A 21,338-nucleotide genomic window follows, 5' to 3' on the forward strand; every position below is an offset into this window, starting at 1 on the left:
TATCATTAGCTATCTTGTAACCAAACAGATGAAGCCTCACACTATCTGCACCTTGCAAGTTGTCAACTGTCATCGGCAATGGGCACTTGAAGAAACTGGGAAACTATCACGTTCCAATGACACGATTTCACTAAGAGTGAGAGAAATGGTGTCGGATGTGTAAAGCCAGATAATTAAAAATGGGAAATTTTCTCTGGCCATGGATGAGAGCTGTGATGTGTTCAGCAATCCACAGCTCATTGTGTTTATGCTTTTCGTGGATAATATGGTCATCATCCAAGAGCTGCTTTTGTGCAAAGAGTTCCAAATAACAGTGAAAGGACACGATTCCAACATGCCCACGAATCTAATGCACACCCAATTTTCACAAGCTTATACTAGTAAGAAAATAAACATGCACTTGAACATAACATGAACCTCAATGTAACAGAGGACCGATTAATAAGCGAAAACTAAACACGTACCCATGTTCACAATCAGAAAAAACGAGACTTACAGAATTTACCTTCACAAAAGGGGAACTTTTTTTAGATGAGCTTTCATAATGAAAGCAGCTTGTCATCGCCATGTGCACTTCTTTGGCCACATATATAACACACAAGGCAGCGTTCTCGAGCAATCACTTTTGGAAGTACTAAATAAGATTTTATGCAACTCTGCATTGGACTTGCCAAAATATGCGACCGAGAGCATTCCTGGAACTCTGCTCAAATGACGAGCTTGGCACAGACTACAAACAGCACCCTAGATGCTGGTGAGCATATGTGGCATGCATCCGGTGCGAAGTCACGCGTAAGTGATAGTATCTCCAAAAGTGATTGCAGTGAGCACAAAATTCACTTTCAGCCACCTTTTAAAAACATGCTCTGTCACCATCTTGCGATGGAAATGACACTGCGTCTGACGGTTCCGACGTTGAGCTGTTGCCAACACGGTTTTGATTTCATATCCGATTGCAAGATGCAAAAAATTTTCAAAACCATTTTTTTTAAAGGTGAGTGTTAGATTTGTGTAAATACAGTGGTTGGCACCGATGTAGGCACCAAGTAGTAGTAGTAGTAGTAGTAGTAGTAGTAGTAGTAGTAGTAGTAGTAGTAGTAGTAGTAGTAGTGCACCATCAGCAGTAGGCACTGATGGTACCCTCGCAATGGTCGGCTAGGCCTTGTGAACAGCTCAGTCTCACGTGGAGGTTTTGGCATCAAGGCAAATTCCTCTTGCGTTTTGTCAAGATATGGGCTGAAAACACCAGTGTAGAGGACGCCACTCTAAAATGTGGCAGTTGGTGGTGCCCCCATCTATGTGATTTATATGTTTGCACACAGTCGAATAAGCAGTTGTTTGGGCTCAGCCAGTACTGCTGGTCTCGCTCGAGTCTCCCGAGGCTACGCTCTGGTTACCGCCCTCTGAGGGCCGTGAACCTAACATGGTGTCCAAAGTGGTGAAACACCGCCTTCGAGCTTAGACAGCGTCGCAAACATGTGCACAAAGCAGTCCATTCCAAAGTGCTTTGGCATCAACCTTCAGGCGCCAGAACCGTTTGACTTTGGAAACGCCGGGAGCTGGTCGATGTGGAAAAACCACCTTGAAGACTACACGGCAATATCTGGACTCCGGAGTGCATCGGAAGAAACGCAGGCGCATTCACTCCTATATTCTATGGGCCCTGAAGCCTGTCCGTCCCTCGACAGATTATCACATGATGCTGCATCCCTCAGCTCGTATAACGCCGTTGTCAACAGTTTCACCGAGCACTTCGAGCTGTACGAGTGATCGCATTTCCGTGTATAGCAACCAGACAAGAGATTTACTGATCCGAACTATGCACGTTGGTGAAACGCTTCGCCTACCCCTCAACTGTACAGTAAAACCTCATTAATTCGAAGTCATTGGGACCGAAAAAAAATATTCGAGTTAAGCGGGTTATCGAATTGACTAAACACACAAAAAATGCAACCCCGGCAAAAAATTTGGCTGCAGAAATGCATTACCTTTATTCAGTGATCTTTGGATTACTTAATCAGAGATGCTGGTATGCCGCCTCTTGTAGTTCGAAGCTCCAAAGGTCATGTTTTTTAGTTGGCCAACTACGTGCAGCATTTGAGAATTTCCACCGTGGCACTCAACAAAAGTGCGGATAAAGTTCAGAAATCTGATAACTTCACCATGAGTGGGAGCTTGGGAGGGCTCGTTAGCGTCGTCATCGTCACTGTCATCACACATGGTTGCATCAGTGGTAGCTTCACTCTCCAAGTCCAAGTGGCACGTTTGTTGATCATTTTCAAAGTTCAAATACTCGGCGACGCCGACTGCACCGGATTCGCTATCCTCTGCACAGAATGTATTGTTGCGGTCGCGATACTCGGCTCTTTCATCAAGTGCACATTAATAGTCAGCACCAGCATTGACGTTGTTTTCCTTCGAGAAGCCAGCATGTTCAAACCACCGCATGATCAAAGTGGGTACCACTTGCTTCCACGCATACACAATAAGATGTATGGCCCCGAGGAGGTCGATGGAGTACTCCTTGCCGTTGTCGTAGCAAAGGCGCATGTGTTTGAGCAGGAGCATTTTCCACATAGAAGACGCCACGTCATACTAAATAGACGGAACGAGCGCGAAAACAAACGCCACAAACTACCGCCGAGCGTATACCTGCAATGCAAGAGGGAGCGCTCGCCGAAGCCAGCATACAGACAGCCAATAGATGGCGCCACTGCATAGCAATATGGTGGCACCCATGAAAAAAACGGTCGATAGTCTGAGTAAAATGGTCACTGAAAGCATTTATGTATTTCCATTGGACTTCACTCTTTACTCAATATCGTGTACTGTATTTCGCAATTTAGTCATCGGTGGCCATTGCACTTTCCTCCAAGAGTCCCTTGTCATATCTTTATTATGTTGCAGCGCCAGCTGAACAAGAACAGAAAGGCACATCTGACAGACACAGCACTAACTTTCAACGACAGACTTATTTCCTGTTCTCATTGCTATATATACACCCTAGAAGCGTCATACAGCACGTGTAAAATTTCAGTATAAATGAAAACAAAAAAAAACTGGGAACTACAGTAAGCAGTTTTTTCACTCACATATTCACAGACATGTACAGGTTCAGTGCCAACAAAGATAATTCAGCTTTTTTTAGGATAATGAAATGGAATGTTTACTGAGGCACGCATCGCCGAATGTTGATATGTGTCTAGCTTCTATTATCAAGTGCATCATGTCACACCTGCTTCAACTCATGATGACTGTTTCTTTAAATCTAGGTTTGCATTTGCATCTCTGGCATAGGATAGCAAGAAAGCCGTCAGCATCCAAGTTGTTTACTTTGTTATTGTGTTCTCGTAGCCTATCATTGATGCATCTACCTGTTTGACCAATGTAGGATCGTCCATAACCGAGAGGACTGCACTATACCACACCACCGATGCAATCAATGAATTTGTTTTTATGTTCCTTTTCGCATGCAGTATGTGCAATTCTTTCTGGCCTTGTGTTTCTACACAGGCTGACCAATGTATTACGTGCCGAAAATACAGTGTTGATGCCGCTCCTTCCAGCAATATTCTTTAATCTATGGGAGAATCCGTGTATGTGGGGGATGATAGCAACCTTTCTTTTGTTTATGTCAGTGCTTGTACCATGCACCTGCTCCAAACTGCTTTCCTGTGCGTTCTTAAGCAGTCCTTCTGCGATTGACATAAGCATGTGGCTCGAGTAACCAGCACAGCTTAAACACGAGGCTTGCCGTCCAAAGCTATCGTGTATTAGGTGCTGGCATGGTTTCGTCAGTGCTTCGGTGAAACACATCTTCACGATTCCCCTCTTCACAAGCTTTGTATGCATGGAATGAAATGGTAAAAGTGGCTTACTTGCCCTAGGTTCGTAACACCAGCAGGTTTTGTTATCAGGGAGCACAAACTTGATGTCAAGGAATCTAATCCTCCCGTCACATGGCATTTCAAAGGTCACTTCTAGTGGGTTAACACAGTCACGAATAGCACTAAAAACGGGAGCACATTGATTAGTAAAACAAGCGGATGTGCAGTCAATAAGAACTAAAAAGTCATCAACATATCTAAAAACTTTTACAACCTTAGATTCGTGAAGGCGCTCTAACAGGCCTCTGTCAAGTTTGGCTAAAAGCAGATTACTTAGCACTGGTGCTAGGCAAGAACCTATACACACTCCCCATTTCTGCAAATACGGGGTACCATTGTTTTCGATAAACATAGGCGACAAATAAAACCTAAGCAATTCTAAAAAATTCTCAATGGATGTACCTGCTTCCGCGCTAAACCTAACGGTACCATATGTATCGATGCAACTGTCAATACGGGTTAATAATTCTGATTGTAGCAGAGAATAAATGCTTGATAATAAAAGCTAGACACATATCAACATTCAGCGACGTATGCGTCGATAAACCTTCCATTTCATTATCCTCAAAAGAGCTTAATTATCTTGGTTCACGCTGAACGTGTACATGTGTGTGAACATGTGAGTCAAAAAACTGCTTACGTGTAGTTCCCAGATTATTTTTCTTTTCGTTTTTATCGAAATTTTACACGTGCTGTATGATGTTCCAAGGTTGTATATATTTATTTATTTATTTTATTTATTTATTTATACAATACTGCAGGCCCAAATGAGGGCCCAAGCAGGAGCGGCAGAATACAGTGAAACCCCGTTCATACGTTTTTCACCGGACTGGGGGAGAAAACAGCCGAGAAAATGCAACAGTGAGGAAAGCTCCGAAAATGAATGAAAAAAGTGCAGCTTCCACTATAGACAATTTATTTCCACAGAGTGCGCTTAGGACTTTAAAAAGTCTGGAATGGTGGCTTGCCGTTTCTTTCGCTCGCTAGAAATCACACGTTTCTCAATAGCCTGGAAGACCGCATTGCTGTCAGCGTCGCTGTGAGGTGCGACGTACCTGCGGAGGAACTCCAGAGCCGCGACGGCTTCTCCAAAGCTAGGATTTGGCAACTCCCCGGCATCATACGGCTCGTGCTCCTCGTCGTCACCGCGCCATGGCAATGGCAACGGACGAAGGAATATGCGCGGGAAATTTTGCCCTCTTTGGCGTAATCATGCTAACGTGCTAACGACTGTTTAGTATTGCTGCGGAGCGCGCGCGTCCGAGCAGCCCGGTTGCGCGCGGCGCGGCGTGGCGTGGTTTCGCGAGAAATGTAAACAAGAGAGGAGAGCTGGCCCGATAGGCTGAGCAACACCATGAGCAACGCCAACTTCCGGCTTCTTAAAGAGTGACGTCAGGGCCTCTCCCGAGTTTCCTTCCTCCGTGAGTCGACCCATCCAAAAACCATGCGGTGACCGTAATCACAGTGATGATAGTGAGAGCATTTTTCACGAATGGCCACTTAGTGGCGGCCTCTCGAACTGGCGTGCAGCTTCTTGCAGCCAGTTCTATAGCCAAGCCCGGCCAAGCCTCCTCAAAAGCCAAAATGGCGGTTGGCGCGTGTTGCCTGCTTTAGTCCAGGTGGGTTCAGGGTGCTAAGTTGCGACGTATCACGCGGGAAGGTTTTCACAGCTACTACGTAACAACGGGGTTCCTTATACATTGGATCCTATGGAAGCTATGCCAGGACCGGATGAAAACGATGTAGCAGCCGGGAAAATGCAGCAGTGAGGTACGTAACAGCGAGGTTCTACTGTACATAAATATTTACATATGCACATATATATAGTATATATATATAATACATACGGACATGAAAAGAAAATACAAATGCAATGCAACGTATGTAAATATCATAAGAAAACAAAAAATGAAAGCGACTAATAAGATTAAGAGAAGGTACATTGAAGGAAGGCAACTTGACAAACATTAGGACAGTATCACATGCATATATGAGCACTTGCAACCACTATCAAGAGAGGGGAAAAAAGAAGTACCAGAAGTTGAACGAGCGCTCATTGCAAAATACTGAAAATAATAGAATAAGGATGATGTGAAAAGTATTATACAATATTCATGTGTAAAAACAAGAAAAAGAAAACAGTAACAAGGCTTGCCGATGTGGCAATACCCCCAGTATCAAAGACACAAGCGGTCAATAGAATCTGTGTTTATCAATTGTGATAATGGCAGGCTGTTCCAATCTGTTACAGTGCGAGGGAAGAAGGAAAACTTAAAAAGGTTAGTTCAGGTGTTATAAGGCGTTAAAGAATCAGTGTGACGGTGCCGTGTTCGGTGCGCTGTAAGTGGTTTAACATAAGCCTGTGGCTGGAGGGACAAACAGTTGTTTTTAAGCATGAAAAGAAATTTCAGTCGTTGTATTTTCCTGTGTAGTTGTAGCGTTTGGATATTATGTTGATTTATTAGGCTAGTAGGAGAGTCACTCAGTCTATATTTAGAAAAAATAAACCTGACAGCTTTACGTTGGACCATCTCTGAAGTGTTAATGTTAGTTTTCTTATAGGGATCCCACACAATGCATGCATATTCCAGTTTCGGTCGGATGAGTGAACTGTAAGCCAGTAATCTAGTACTAGAGGGAGCGTGCTTTAATTTGTGCCTGAGAAGACAAAGCTTCCTGAAAGAAGAGTTACATACGTTAGAAATGTGGCTATTCCAGCTGAGGTCACTGGTTATTGTGATTCCAAGATATTTATATTGGCTGACCTTGGTCAGCAGTTCAGAGCCGAGGTTATAGACAAACGACATTTTTTTTTGTTGTTATGGACATATAAACAGTTTTTTCTCTGTTCAATTCCATACCCCACCGACTGCACCAGGAAAGAATGTTTTGAAGGTCAGAGTTAAGCATTAATTGATCTTCGTGGCAAGTAACCTCGTTAAACAATACACAATCATTAGCAAATAGTCTAACTTGAACAGGATGAGAAATTTCGTTAGTGATGTCGTTTATGTAAATTAGAAATAGTAAACGTCTTAGCACACTACCTTGAGGTACTCCAGAGGTTACTGAAAGTTCGTTAGAAGAGTAATTATCAATTGAAACAAACTGCTTGCGATTAGACAGATAAGCCGCCACCCAATTAATAATATAGGCTGGAAGATCTATTGACTGTAGTTTTTCTATAAGTTTATTGTGAGGTACAAGGTCAAACGCTTTCTTAAAGTCTAAAAATATTACGTCAATTTGGCTTGACTTGTCAAGGGCACTTGCAAAGTTGTGAATAATTGTGGTTAATTGTGTCACAGTAGAGAAACCTTTCCGGAAACCATGCTGATGAGGAGACAGTACGTTGTTGTCACTTAGGAATTTGGTTATTTCATTAGCTATAATATGTTCGACTAACTTGCAACATGATGAAGTTAATGATAGAGGACGATAACTAGTTACTAGGGTTCTGTCACCTTTTTTCGGTATGGGAACGACACGTGCAGTTAGCCAGTCTGTAGGAAGATTAGCCGAAGATAACGAGGAATGGAAGATAACAACAAGAAAAGGGGCGAACGCTTCAGCCTATCTGCGGAGAAAAGTGTTCGGTATGTTGTCTGGTCCTGGAGATGATTTAGCTTTGAGGTTCAGCAGCATCGACACTACACCCGGTAGCGAAACAATATCAGAGGTCGAGTTGCATGACATGCGGTTAACGTTTATACCACCATCAAAATGGGAAAAAACACTGAAAATAATTATTGAAGTGCAGATACGAAGTGCAGATACGATATAGCGAAGAGAACAGAAAATAAATCTGTTGTTGAAAGTTAGCGCTGTGTCTGTCAGATGTACCTTTCTGTTGTCCTTGTTCAGCTTACACTACAACAAAATAAGATATGCCGTACCAACAAGCCCCTACAGCTATCCTCATCCCTTGTCAGAGTCAAGGTTGAAGACTGGGCGTGTTGATATAGCATGTTAGAGGTTGGATTGCACAACATTTTGACGAGACACACAGAAGAGAAACATACCACAGAGCACTATCTCAGAGATATCCTCCCATAGAAACTTGCCTTCAGTGCCATCAAGAGCATTCAATATTTTAACGCACGGCTGAGTGATGGTACTTTAATCACTTTATGTTGGGCGACCTTGTGCCTGACAAACAGCTAAGTGAGAGTTTCACTACAACGTCCACAGTCTTTTCGCAAGAGTCCTGCACCTCTTCTTCCCTTGTGTCCGGCACTAGTGACCTGTTACTCCAATTGCGCTTGCCTTGTAAGGCCGTGTTGCCCGCTTCACTGCCGCTATCTTTCGTAGGTAGCAGTAAACAAATGGAGGGACGCAGAAGGCAGCTGGAGCGTGTAATTTGAAATCATCTTGTGTCATTGTCACCCTTCCAAGAGTGCATCATCCCGATGCTTACACAGAAGGCGGTGGTTTCTAGGCTGTCATTCGCAATGCTTGCAGGCAGAAGTAGTTATTGTCTGTCATAGTACGGTTTCATTTGGACGACATGAACGATTTGTGTTCCATGTCGCCGTCGTGATGAGCTTACTTGACCTTCTGGAGCAACTTCATAGTTCAAGGGACTAATTCGGCGAATTATCCTATACGGGCCAAAATAATGACGAAGAAGCTTCTCGGATAGGCCGTGCATCCGTACAGGAGTCCACACCCATACTCTGTCTCCAGGTGCATACTGGACATCTCTTTGTCGCAAGTTGTATTGGTCTGTGTCAGTTTGCTGTTGCTGCTGAATGCAGTGTCACGCCAGCTGCCGTGCTTCTTCAGCTCTTTGTGTGAAGTCGCTGATGTCATGGTCATTTTCGGAGGTCTCATCTACAGGTAGCATTGCATCTAAAGTTGTGGTGATGGTCCAACCAAAACAAGAGTTGGAAAGGCGTCATTTAAGTCATCTCTTGTACAGCGATATTGTACGCGAACGTTGCGTGCAGTAGTATCCTGTCCCATGTTCGATGATCCTTGTCTACGTATACTGATAGCATATCAGTCAGCGTTCTGTAGAATCGTTCAGTCAGACCATTTGTCTGCGGATGATATGGGGTGGTTTTTCGGTGACTGGTGTGCATCAATTTCATAATGGACTGTGTTAAATGGACAGTAAATATGGTTCCTCGGTCCGTGATGAGAACTTTAGGAGCGCCATGCCGTAGTACTATGTTATTGACAAAAAAAATCAGCTACTTCACTGGCCGTTCCCTTGACAAAAGACCCTGTGTCGACATATCGAGTTAGGTGGTCAGTTGAAACTACGATCCAACGTTTTCCTGATGACAATGTGGGAAAGGGGCCAAGTAAGTCCATTCCCACTTGTGCGAATGGAGTTTCTGGTGGCTGTATCAGTATTAGGAGATCTTCTGGCTTGAATGGTGGTATTTTACGTCTTTGGGAGTCCTGGCAGGTTCTTACAAAGTGTTGCATAAAATTCAATAACTTTGGCCAATAACACTTCATGCGGATGCGTGTGAATGTTCTGCTCACTCCAAAATGTCCTGTTGATGGGTCGTCGTGGCACGCTTCCAATATCTCAAGTCGTAATTTTAAAGGTACAACGAGCAGAAATGTCTCTGCACTATGTTCAAAATTTCCTTTGTACAAGACATTATTTTTCAGGATGAACGATGACAAGCTTGTGGACAAAAGCTCGTGGAATGTCAACTTCTAGGTAATCAATGAGCAGGCATAACTCCGGGTTAGATCGCCGATACTGAGCCATTTGCAATGTCGCAACTCCTAGGAACGGGCAATCCTGTCCATTTTCCGTAAATGTAGATTCTGTGTGTTCAATCAGTGCTCGTGGCAAGCAATCAGCATCACCATGCTTGTGACCAGACTTGTATACAACCGGCTCGATCTTGCAAGCCGTCCAAATGGGTCTGAGATTTGCCAGCCAGCACAACGAATGATGGTCGCTGATAGCTCGAAATGGTCAGCCATATAAGTATGGTCTAAACCTACTGATGGCCCATATCACCGCGAGGCACTCTTTTTCTGTCGCTGACTAGTTCACCTCAGCCTTTGAAAGTGTTCGACTAGCATATGCAATGAGTCGTTCCTCTCCATTTTGCCACTGAATGAGGACACCACCGAGGCCTAAACTGCTTGCGTCTGTGTGAATATCAGTTTCGGCTTCCTCATCAAAATGAGCAAGAACTGGGTGGTTCTGAAGACACTTTCGGAAGCTCATTGAAGGCATTCTCCTGCTCATTCAACCAGATGAAAGGCTTGTCTTCTTTTGTTAGCCGCGTTAGTGGTACGGCGATCCCTGAAAAATTTTTGGCGAAGCATCTGTAATAGGCACAAAATCCTAAGCATCACCTATAACAATTTTTATCGGTTGGTTTTAAAAATTTTTCCACTGCCGCAGTTTTCTCAGGGCGCGGGCAAATGCCTTCTGAACTGACAACATGGCTGATGAAAGGAAGCTCACGAAAGCCGAAATTACATTTCTGCTTTTCTATTGTCAGACTTCTTGATCTAATAGCTTTCATCACAGCCTGCAGTCGTACATGCTGCTTGAAGGTGGTAGAAAAAACCACATCATCAAGATAAACGAGACAGGTTTGCCATTTCAGACCGGTGAGGACAACGTCCATCATCCATTGAAATGTGGCTGGTGCAGAACAAAGGCCGAATGGAAGCACTTTGAACTTGTATAGTCCGTCTGGCGTCAAACGCTGTCTTTTCACGATCTCGTTCGTCCACTTCTATCTGCCAGTAGCCACTTTTGAAGTCCAGGGAGGAAAAGAATTTGGCATCTTGTAGTCTATCTAGAGTGTCATAGATTCTTGGAAGCGCGTACACATCCCACTTTCTGACAGCGTTCAGCTTTCGGTAATCAATGCAGAAGCGCAAGGTCTGGTCCTTTTTCTTTACAAGTACCACAGGCGACACCCACGAACTTGCCGACGGCTGAATTACGTCGTCTTCAAACATTTCCTGGACTTGACTTCCAATGGCTTTTCTCTCTTTTGGTGACACTCAGTAAGGATGCTGGCAAACAGGCCTCACTAATTCGTCGACAATTATCCAATGTTTGGGAATACATGTCCGCCGGACTTTTGATGACATTGAAAAACATTCAGCAAATTCTCTTACGAGGGTCTCTATTTGCTCCTTCTGTCTGGGCGATAGACCTGGTTCGATGTCGATGGCTGCAAGGACAGAATCCACATCTTAGAAATTCGATGGTGATATCTCTGGAATGCTCAGGTCTGTAATTTGGATGAAGTTATTAAGGGTGGCAATAACGGTTCCCTTCGAGACATGTTGCACCTCATTTCCAAAATTACTGAGGAAAACGTTGGCACATCCACCACGCAGCTAAACAAGGCTTCTTGCCATGCAGATTCCTTTTTTGAGTAGGAGACTAGTGGTGCTGTCTGCAATTTTTTCATAGTCATTGAATGCGTCGCTTCTTACTGTGACAGCTACGCTGGATCTCGGAGGAAACATCACGTCGTCATCAGCAATGTAGAGGGCATCCAATTGACACTGTCGCAGCATTTGAATGCTGCGACAGAGTACTTTGTTGAAAAGGAAACAAGATTCCCGCAAGTTGATTACAGCACCATTATCCTGCAAAAAGTCCATGCCAATAATCAAGTCACTTGAGCACTCAGAAAGCACGATAAAGCTAACGCCGTACGTGAAGCCTCGCATTCCTATTCTAGCTGTGCACTTGCCCGTCGAGCCGATGAGGTGTCCTCCTGCAGTGCAAACTTGTGGCCCTTTCCAAGGAGTCAGCACTTTCTTCAGTTTCCTGGCAAGCTCACTACTTATTACCAAGTAGTCTGCACCTGTATCCACTAACGCGTTCACTTCGTAACTGTCAACTAACACACGTAAATCAGAAGCAATGTCACTCTTACGGGACTGGTTTCCGAGTCCCTCATCGTCGATCGGAGTCATCTATGGAGGTTCTTCTCTTTTCGCATCGGCAGCCGCCTTACCTCCCAAGGTCGCTGACTAGTTTTCCCGACATGGGCTCTGTGAACGGCGTCTTGGGGAGCTTGACGACGGGCGGGGGCTTGGTCACTGATGCCTCAACGGCGCTATTGATCGAGGTTGGTGTTGCTGGTAGGCGTTTGGGGAGCTTTGATGAGTAGACAGGCACTCTTCGATTTCAAATGGACACTCCCCATTTCGAGGGCAAGGTGCGTTCACAGGAAAACCACAAAGCCCTGCCTAGCGATAGTGGTACATTCTGTAGAGGTGGCCAGTCTCACCATAGTGGTAGCAGAGAGGTATTTGGTCAGGAGTGCGCCATACATCAGCCTTCTTGAATCTTCTCTCGGGTGGTGGCAGCGTATTTAGAGGCATCGAACGATTCATAGAGGAAGTGGCTGCGAGTTAGTTCGGGAGTTTGTCGCAGCACATCGCCATATGAGATGCTCAGCTGGCACAGCAGTGGTGCTTGGGGCTGCGCACTGAGCTGTGGTTCCCAGACCACCTGTCTGACCTCTTCGTGAACCACGTCTGCCAGCGAAGAGGGCGTTGGAGTGTTCTGGTCAAGCCGTAGCCTCTGAAGCTCTTCTCACACTACAGATCGCACGAGCTACCGTATGACCTCCACGCTGTTTCCGAAGACGGCTGGAACTGCGTCTACAGAGATGATGTTCATTTCCCGGTTGTACATTCTTGATCGCTGTTGAAACATGCTTTCCATTGTTGTCGCCTCAGAATGAAACTCACCGACTCTGTGTGGCGAGCTCCGAACCAACCCTGCGAACAATTCCTGTTTTACGCCCCGCCCCACATTAGAGGCGTAGTTTCTTGTCCTCGCTCATGTTCAGATCAGCTCGGCGGAATAGGCGGGACATGTCTTCTATATACACGGCCACACTTTCATTGTTCCGCTGGTTTCTTGCTTGCACGGCAGCTTCGGCCCTCTCCCTGCGGTCGGTACTCGGGTAAGTTGCCAGCAACTCCCGTCAGAAAGCATCCCATGACACAAATGTTGCTTCATGGTTTTCAAACCACGTTCATGCGTTGTCCTCTAACACAAAGTAAACGTTTCATAGCTTGCGCTCTCTGTTCCATCCATTGAACTCAGCGACGAGCTCAAAGTGTTCCAGCCAGTCCTCTGCGTCTTCAAATGTGTCGCCATAGAAAGGCTCTGGCATCATTCGAGAGTTCACTACAATGTGAGTTGGCGTGATTTGAGTTGTCATCTCTGTAGCGTTTCCTTTAACAGATGCTGACGCTCCGATAGAATCCGGCAAAGGGAAAAGCTCAGGGGGCTCACCACATAGGTGACGACTGTTGCGTTCGTGAACAGGAGTCAATTCGATGGGTCCAAGTCGCAGTGAGTCCGGGTTCCTTTCTCTGACTCGAGAAGAGCTTTAAATCTTACCCAGCACCTACACCAGAATTGTAACGCACAGTTGAGTGATGGTACTTTAATCACTTTACGTTGGGTGAACTTGTGCCAGACAAAAAGCTAAGCGAGAGCCTCGCTACAACGTCCACAGTCTTTTTGCAAGAGTCCTGCACCTGTTCCCTTGTGCACCACGCTGATGACCCGTTGCTCCGATTGCGCATGCCTTGTGAGCCTGTGTTGCCCGCTTCACTGCCGCTGTCTTTTGCAGGTAGCAGTAAACAACTGGACGAACGCAGGAAGCAGCTGGAGCGCGTAATTTGAAATAATCTTTTGTCAATATTGAACGTTTCTTGAATGTGCGACAGATCAGCTTCTCTGGGGGTGCAGGCCCAAGCGTCACCAATCCAAGCACATAGAATCGCTGGAGAGGCCCGTTTCAGCCGTCACTTCCGGCTCTCCTGCCCCCCTCCTCTTCATGTAGCAGCGCTCAATGTGCTTTTTGAATGGTTTATTTATGCACACATCAAGTGGTTGCAACTTGGATGGGACTCTGTGTGGGAGTCAGCCGACACCGCACAGACTTTATCCAATCAAGCACCAGTGCTTCATCCAGCCACCTTTTTTCTTGACAGTGGACGACAACATTTCTTGGGAACGTTGGGCAGAGTCTTCCACTTGAACATCACGTAGGATGGTAGCTTGTGACCGTCTGCCGTGCAGGACAACATTACGGTGACCCACGTCTTCTCTTGACCTAACGGAAACTTGCCTGGAGCCTTTCTGCTGCACTGTTAGTACAGAGGGCATGTCCAAATATACTGGCATTAGATAAGCATTGCCGACCTGGCACAGCTGAAGACTCACCGACTTTCGCAGTGAAATCATGTGACTCTGAAAGGCCACAAGCACCTCTTTGTAGCTTCCTGGCAGATTCTGCGACATTGACGTATACCGACATAATGAAATCCAGCACGGCACATTGAACGAGAGACCCAGTGCTTACCTGCCTTGAGGTCCATCCTCAGAATGCCTTTTTCTACAGCAATCTTTCCTGCCTTTGCTTGCAGCAGCTCAATGTTGACAGCGAGGTGCACAGCTCGTTGCTCTTGAACGAAGTGTGTCAGGTCCTGTTCAACTTCAGTACACACTACATTCTTTGGCTCCTGGAAACTTCTTCTCAGGCCGCTGCAGCACCCAAAAGGGCTTCCTTTCGCTTCCTCCAACTATGAATACTGCACTTGTTCCCAGCAAACTGGCACCCTGCAGCACAGTTGCCAATTGTTTCGGCAGCTACGATCACTTTTCTTTTAGAAGTCGCTGAGCACTGCTTCCGCAGTTCTGACATCAAGTAAAGCGTGGCAACTGCGAAGTCAGCATGGTTACCATAGCGACTGATGATGGCACAAGAACCTGACGATGACTGCGCCAAGCAATACCAGAACTACAACTGCGAATTCGGGCTGAAAATTCTGGGATCCACATATTGTGCGAGACAGACGTTTCCCATGGTAAAATCTGGAATAAATATCTGAATATACAAGGGTTTTACAGTATTTGCTGCAGTATCGTGCTTGATGTGTTGCTTGTGCAATCAATGAACAGTGTCCATTTCATGCTGGAAATACTTCGTCTTTGTTGCAACACTGCACATTAGAAGAAAGGCACAAATTAACACATGCAGAGTAGAATAGACAAGACTACCATCCCACAGGCCTACGAGAACAGATCTCACGGGCAATGAGCGCAATGGCCATTATACTATGATAACTGTGCACATCACACCATGCTAAGAGGTACTACTATTTTAAACGACCAGTATACGTACACTGGCGTTATAACTAGAGGTTTTCAACTGTTATTCAAGCCATCAAAGCTGTGCCCCCCCCCCCCCCCCTCAACCTGCATCATATTCCTTCAATTTCAGTTTCATGTGCAGATACAGTGGGATGCAGTCATTCAATGCCTCTGCTGCATGCAGTACAAATATAGAATGACCTCGCTGACATTTCTGAAACCAACCACAGTAAGTTCGGAAGCCTTTTGCACATGCATTTTTTTAGACTATGTAATGTTTATTTTTACGTTTACATTAGTGGTTTTGTATTATCATCTGTTATGGCTGCCTTGTAGTAAGTAACTGTGTTGTCTATTGAATTTGGTTGCACAATATTTACTATGATTTTACTATACTTTTATGCCCCGGTTAACTTATCATTTTAAACGCATCACACAATTATTTCCCATAATTCGTTTCACTCTCTTGTCATTACTTTCCAGCTCACAGTATGCATTTCTTTTCCTTTTTTGCTTTGTTGATTGTATTTTAGTTGTTCAGATCTATCTCACAGTAGATGCCCCTTTCGGGGCCTGCAAGGTATTTCTTATAAACCAATAAATAAATGCAGTATTTTTACGAGGCTCACCAGTTTGGCGCAAATGCAGGATTCCATTGATGAAGCCCAGTGACCAACATTACTCGAGACAACTTGCTTACCCCCCTACCACAAGAAACTGCAGTTACACAATTTGGAAGAGGTTGCTGAAGTCTACTTGCCTGTTTGAAGCATGTTGACGGTGCGGGTTGGGAGTTGGTCTCCTTCAGGTACTCGTCCCAGTCAAAGTAGCCTGCAAATCACGGCCCTCATTTCTCTCTGTCACTTGTTGGACAGCTCAATAGACAAGTGGCAATACTGAGATGAGGGTCTCCATGCTTTCATTTAAATAAGCATCTATGCTGCACAGCAAGGTTCACAAAACACAGACTTAAGCACACACACAGACAAAAAGCTCAAGAGACAAACAAAAGCTTCAGCACTGCCTTTGTGTTGTGTCACATCTATCATACTACAGTACTTCATGTTCAGTCAATAACCTCTTACACTTTCCTGGCCTACCTATTAGTGCAAAATTAGTGAAAATAGAATACTAAATCATTCCAAACTGACTCACGCATTTTTCTTCAGCGTCCCTTTAAAGGGCCCCTCACCAGGCCCCACAGAAAATTTTGGTTATATGCTGGAAGTAGTTACATGTCTTCTAGTCACATGGAAGTAATTACATGTTCTGCCGAAAAAAATTTTCAAATCGGCTCATTAACAGCCGAGATAGAAATATTTCAGTGCCGCGATCCTGTGATTTCAGGAAGCGAGCTCCACTGCATAGCGAGACACTCTCTCCACTCACCCCATCTAGCCTCTGCAAGCGAAATTCCTTCCCTGCATTCTCCTATACCGGACCTCAAGGATCGCATGACGCATATGTCATGGGCCCCTCCTTCATTTTTTTTTTCTCCTCGCTTTTTGACAGCGAAGCGCACTTCCGCTGATGGCGTCATGCGCGAGGTGTTGCATTTGTCTCTTTTTGCGCAGCACATGATTTTGCGTGCTGTGCACGAAGACACCTGACCAGCGGTACAAGTCTGTGCTACACGAACACTGAGGCAGACACAAGCGGATCATAGAGCATGATCGCGCACTGGAACATGGTAGGAAATTACATAGTTTTGGTGTCTGCGCGCGCAACTGCACGACTGGGAACAAGCAGACGAAACGGAAGTACATCTCTCTTGCTGCTGTGTGAAGTAAAAGAAAAACATGCAGACATTCGGTTTGTGTGTTTTATTATTTCTCTAAGCTTTAATTCGTCTATTCAAGCAACATATTACACAATGAACAGATGTTGCCTTGAATAATTCTCGAAGTCACATGCCACCATGAGCGACGTCACAGCACAAACATGTGTACATAGGTGCACTAGCATGTGTACGTCATACTCCGGCTTGGAGTGCGGTGGCCACGCCACAAGGAGAAAGGAAAACGGCGTTCCGTTTGAAATTTCAGATCTTTCCGCGGCGCGCAGCAGTGTAATACTTTGCAGACAGGATCGTTATCGTGCACTGTATGCTCCGCGCTTGTCAGCTCAACATGGCCAGACCTGGTGAGGGGCCTTTTAACAGTCGTCACTGGCACATTAGCTGCTATGTTTGAAAGGGCACCAGACACCGAGTCTGGCTATTTAACAGGTACTTGAAGGAGATCAAGCACAGCAAGATAGCAAGGCAGTAGAAGCCAGCTATGCACATTGTGTCCCCACAGCCATTCATGTACTGTATTTACCTCAACCTAACACAAACCTTTTTTCCAAGAAAATGGGTCCGAAAATTGGCTGAGTGTTAAAATTGAATACGAAACCAAAACCACATTTGCAGTGTTGGCAAGAGCCAGGAGACATTTTCACAACACACCCATCTAGGGCGGGGCTTCTGTGACGCCACACTCAGCAACGTCACACGTCACGTGTGCGGCAGTTAATTTTTTTGTTTTCTTTTGATTGTTATCCAAGAAGGCAGTGTTCAAAGCCCCTCTGTAGAGTGCCTCGATGATGGCAGCTATTCGTCCCTGTGCAAACGGCAATGACAATGCACCCCTTTAATGACGATTGCTCATTAAAAAAAATATTTTTCCCTTCTGCAAAGGTAAATTCTGTATGTCTCGTTTTTTGCTGATTGCGATACACGAGGACATGCTATATTTTTTATTTTATAAATTGGGTGCGTGTTACATTCAGGTGCACTATAACTTTTTTTTACTTCAAGCTCGCGAAAAGAGGGTGTGCATCAGCTTCAGATGCACACTAGATTTGGGGATGCATTAGATTCTGGTAAATACACAGTACAAGTCATTGTAAATACACTGGAGAAATGTGGTCGAGTGCGCACACAAGGATGTCTCAAGTGCAGAGACATCCTTGTGGGCACAGCTGCCTAGGGACACCACAGAAGTGCTAACTTATTCAAGGCCACCTACAGTGCGCTGCCCGCGATTTGTATGCATTTGGGCCTGCACTCTGCATCGGTCTCAAGGGTGGTTTACAGAGTGGCAGCTGTTCTGCAGGAGACTCTCCCTTTAGGAAGCTCTTTTATCCCAATTATCAAAATGAAAATAGATGACCTTATGGAAGTTTTTGACCCAGAGGTTTTCAATAGGCACCCATGTTTTTTACATAATCTAATTAATCACAAATTGGCTCTGGACCCTTCACTATATGTAAATCACCTCTCCACAAGGTATACACGACACCATCGTACGGATACACTGACACCTATCTATGCTAGGACAGACAGCTATAAGTTCTCCTTCTTTCCCCGGACTATTTCTGAATGGAATTCACTGCCTGCCCCTTACAACATGTGACTGTGTTTCATGTAAGTTATTATTGTCTTTTTTTTTGTTTTTGCATAGAATGTGTTCTCCTTGCTGTTGAATGAGCAAGGCAAGTCCTCGACTCGCCCTTGCGTTTGATGTGCAATTCCCTTGCCTTTTTTTTTTTTTTACATCGTTCTGTTTGCACCATCGATTGATTTAGGTATTGTGTTTCGATCTTTTCACTAAGTGTTTCTGTTACAATATATCCTTGTGAAGTCTATATATTTTATTAATGTATACGGACGTATCTTGCATATGCCTTGTACTAATTGTCTGCCCGTCCTGCAAAGACCACAATGTGGTCTGCAGTATGTACTAAATAAATAAATAAAATAAATGTTGGGCACACAGTACAACGTAATCATTGTGGCCAGTAATAGAGAGTTTTAGTGGGTCCGATATTTGCAATGGCATTAACGTAATATCAGGTTACTGGATGTTGGTAATGACATCTTGTGGCGCTTCATCTAATCACAATGCCTTACCGAGACATCTTCACATTCCGCTCCCCGGTGGAAGATTGAATCGGCTAACTGGGAACTTTTCCGCGAACTAACATATACAATTCGGGATGAAATCGATTCTTTCAATATAGACGATGCTGTGGAGTATATTACATGCCTTATTATTGAGGCTGCGAGAAAATGCATTCGTGAAACTAAAGGAATGTTGAATAAGCGTTGTATCCAATGGTGGAATGAAGAATGTAAAAAAGCACAGTTTGCAGAGGAACTAAGGCTCTCTGCACCCTAGTACAGCATGCAAGAGGCCTCCATGCAGCACTCACCAGAGCTTTCATACTGGTACTGAATCTGGCTTCCTCCATGAGGCTTGAGCTTGCTGGACCGGTCTGCAGTGGCCATGGCTGTGGGGTCTCTCAAGCGGTACTTGTCTAGGCACTCGGTGCTGCAAAACTCGCGTAGCTGCCCATGGTCCTCTAGGTGCACCGATGCACCGCGGATTACTATCTCACAGAGGGCACAGGCCACCTGGTGGGAAAAGAGGGAATTATGAGCTCGGCACAATGCTCTGCACAATGGGCTACGAGGCAGACAGGACACGAGGGCACTTGTTGTCCTATCTTTTGTACTATTTGTTGCAGTGCCAACATGTCCAGCGCTATGCACTGAGATAGTTTACAAATAAACGCGAGAAAGAGCACAAAGGGAACGAATGTGCTACTTCCAGAAACCAGCGTGTGCCACGTAGTACAAGTGTAAACCATTCTTCGGTTTGTGGGCATCATGGATTGCTCAACCAAAAGCAGTGCTTTTTTTTCCTGTGTACATGTGCTCCTTCTTTATAGTTGACACCGCTTGGCGCAATGGCTATGCACAGGACCACCCACGCTGACTCACATGCTTGCCCCCTGCAGTTTTTGCTTCCCAAATGCTCTGCCAAAAACAACATCAGTAGGAAGGGAATGATGCACCATCCTCCATAACAAAAAAAGGAAAGGCTTCCCAATGCGGCCCATAAATAATATGACCACTCAAAAGCCACAACTTTTAAGAAGTTTCCTATACACTATCCATTTTCCTCTTTCCAGAAATATTGCATCACCCATAAATTCTGTACACATCAAGCTAGCATTCCACCCAATAAATATATCGGCACTCGGCATGCCTACTTGAGTTTAAAATATGCCATACACAAACTACTCCAACCAACTCACACTTTGCACCCACAATGCCAAATAAATAAAAGAACTATTCCTCTGGTTTGGGCCAAGCTCCATGGCACTGCTAGTGAGGCGCATGGAATTGTGCAAAGAAAAAGGTCTCTCCAACTTATAAGCACAGCATCATTTCTTGGCTTCAATCCTTTTATCTGCAATCACTCATCCCATTTTTCTTCAGATCATGTTCAAGAGAAAGAAGATGTTTATTGGAAAGCAGCGATTCAAGCCAGCGTGCATGCACTGAAATCTGCAAATAAATGCTCCAAACAAAATGCCTGTCCTAAAATCTGTTAGCCTAGTAGCAAATAAAAGTTCCCCGAAATAATTTCACTCTCGTTCACAAACACCCACATTATCAAAACTATATAAATAAATTCACAGTAAACAGAAAAAGTATGTTGAGATGGCCTACACAATACAAGTAGCATTTAAGCATTTAAATTCAGAGGTATTTCTATGCCATTACACAAAGACCATAAATAATAAAGAAAGACAAAGTGAAAAAGGATGCAGCAGCATAAGTTGTACATCACCACTATCTCATCATAAATGCCACAGCCGTGACAACCAGAGAGAAAGGCGAAACTATAAAACCGGACAAAACTAGACAATGTTACACCTGGCAGTGATTTTCAGCCTCAAACATCAAGTACAAAATCAAACAAATTTGAACGCAAACATGCGGGCCTGTTCTATAAACATGTGTCCCATGTCTTGCTCTCATATGAACTGTGCCTCACCTGCGAAACAGTGGGGGGTCAAGTCAAGTCAGTGGGTAGACAGAGTTGGGAAGGCTTGGTGCACGACTACTCAGGCAACACAATGCAACACTTCCGATGTGTTTTCAAGAGCAGCACTTGATGCCCTTTTGTCCTGCGGGAATACGAGCCTGCCTGGCTGCCCACTTTCTCCCTCACATTGCATGCAGGTGATGACGCTGTACCCCAAGCCATCCATCCCGTGGAGGTCAGAGGGCGCAAAACCTGTGTGCATGACAGACAGCCCTGCCACTCGATACTCATTCGAGATATGGGAAATGTTTTTATCACTGTGGGGTGCACAGCCTCCCTTTCAGTACACAAGGAAAGTGCAGAACTCTACCGGTGAAAGGAATGTGTGATGCACACTACACAGCTTGCCTAATGTTTATTTCAATCAACAGCTGCGAACAAAATAAAAATAGCATAAAAAGGACGATGTATGCACGCAGCAGCTGCAGCACAGACCTT

General features: G+C 44.8%; 1 protein-coding gene across 4 annotated transcripts in view; it reads right to left on the reverse strand.

Annotated features, from left to right (window-relative positions):
* The window catches only part of Scm (Polycomb protein Scm), a 298,625-nt gene that overhangs the window by 183,214 nt on the left and 94,073 nt on the right, over positions 1-21,338 (reverse strand). For all 4 annotated transcript variants that reach the window (XM_055066831.2, XM_050172273.3, XM_055066833.2 and 1 more), the window contains 2 exons: positions 19,216-19,417; positions 15,779-15,849 (listed from right to left, as the gene is read on the reverse strand). In XM_055066831.2, coding sequence (XP_054922806.2) covers positions 15,779-15,849; positions 19,216-19,417 — 273 coding nt within the window. The remainder of the gene's footprint in view (positions 1-15,778; positions 15,850-19,215; positions 19,418-21,338) is intronic.

The sequence above is a fragment of the Dermacentor andersoni genome, chromosome 6 (genome assembly GCF_023375885.2).
Source record: "Dermacentor andersoni chromosome 6, qqDerAnde1_hic_scaffold, whole genome shotgun sequence".
In the NCBI taxonomy this organism is placed as follows: domain Eukaryota; kingdom Metazoa; phylum Arthropoda; class Arachnida; order Ixodida; family Ixodidae; genus Dermacentor; species Dermacentor andersoni.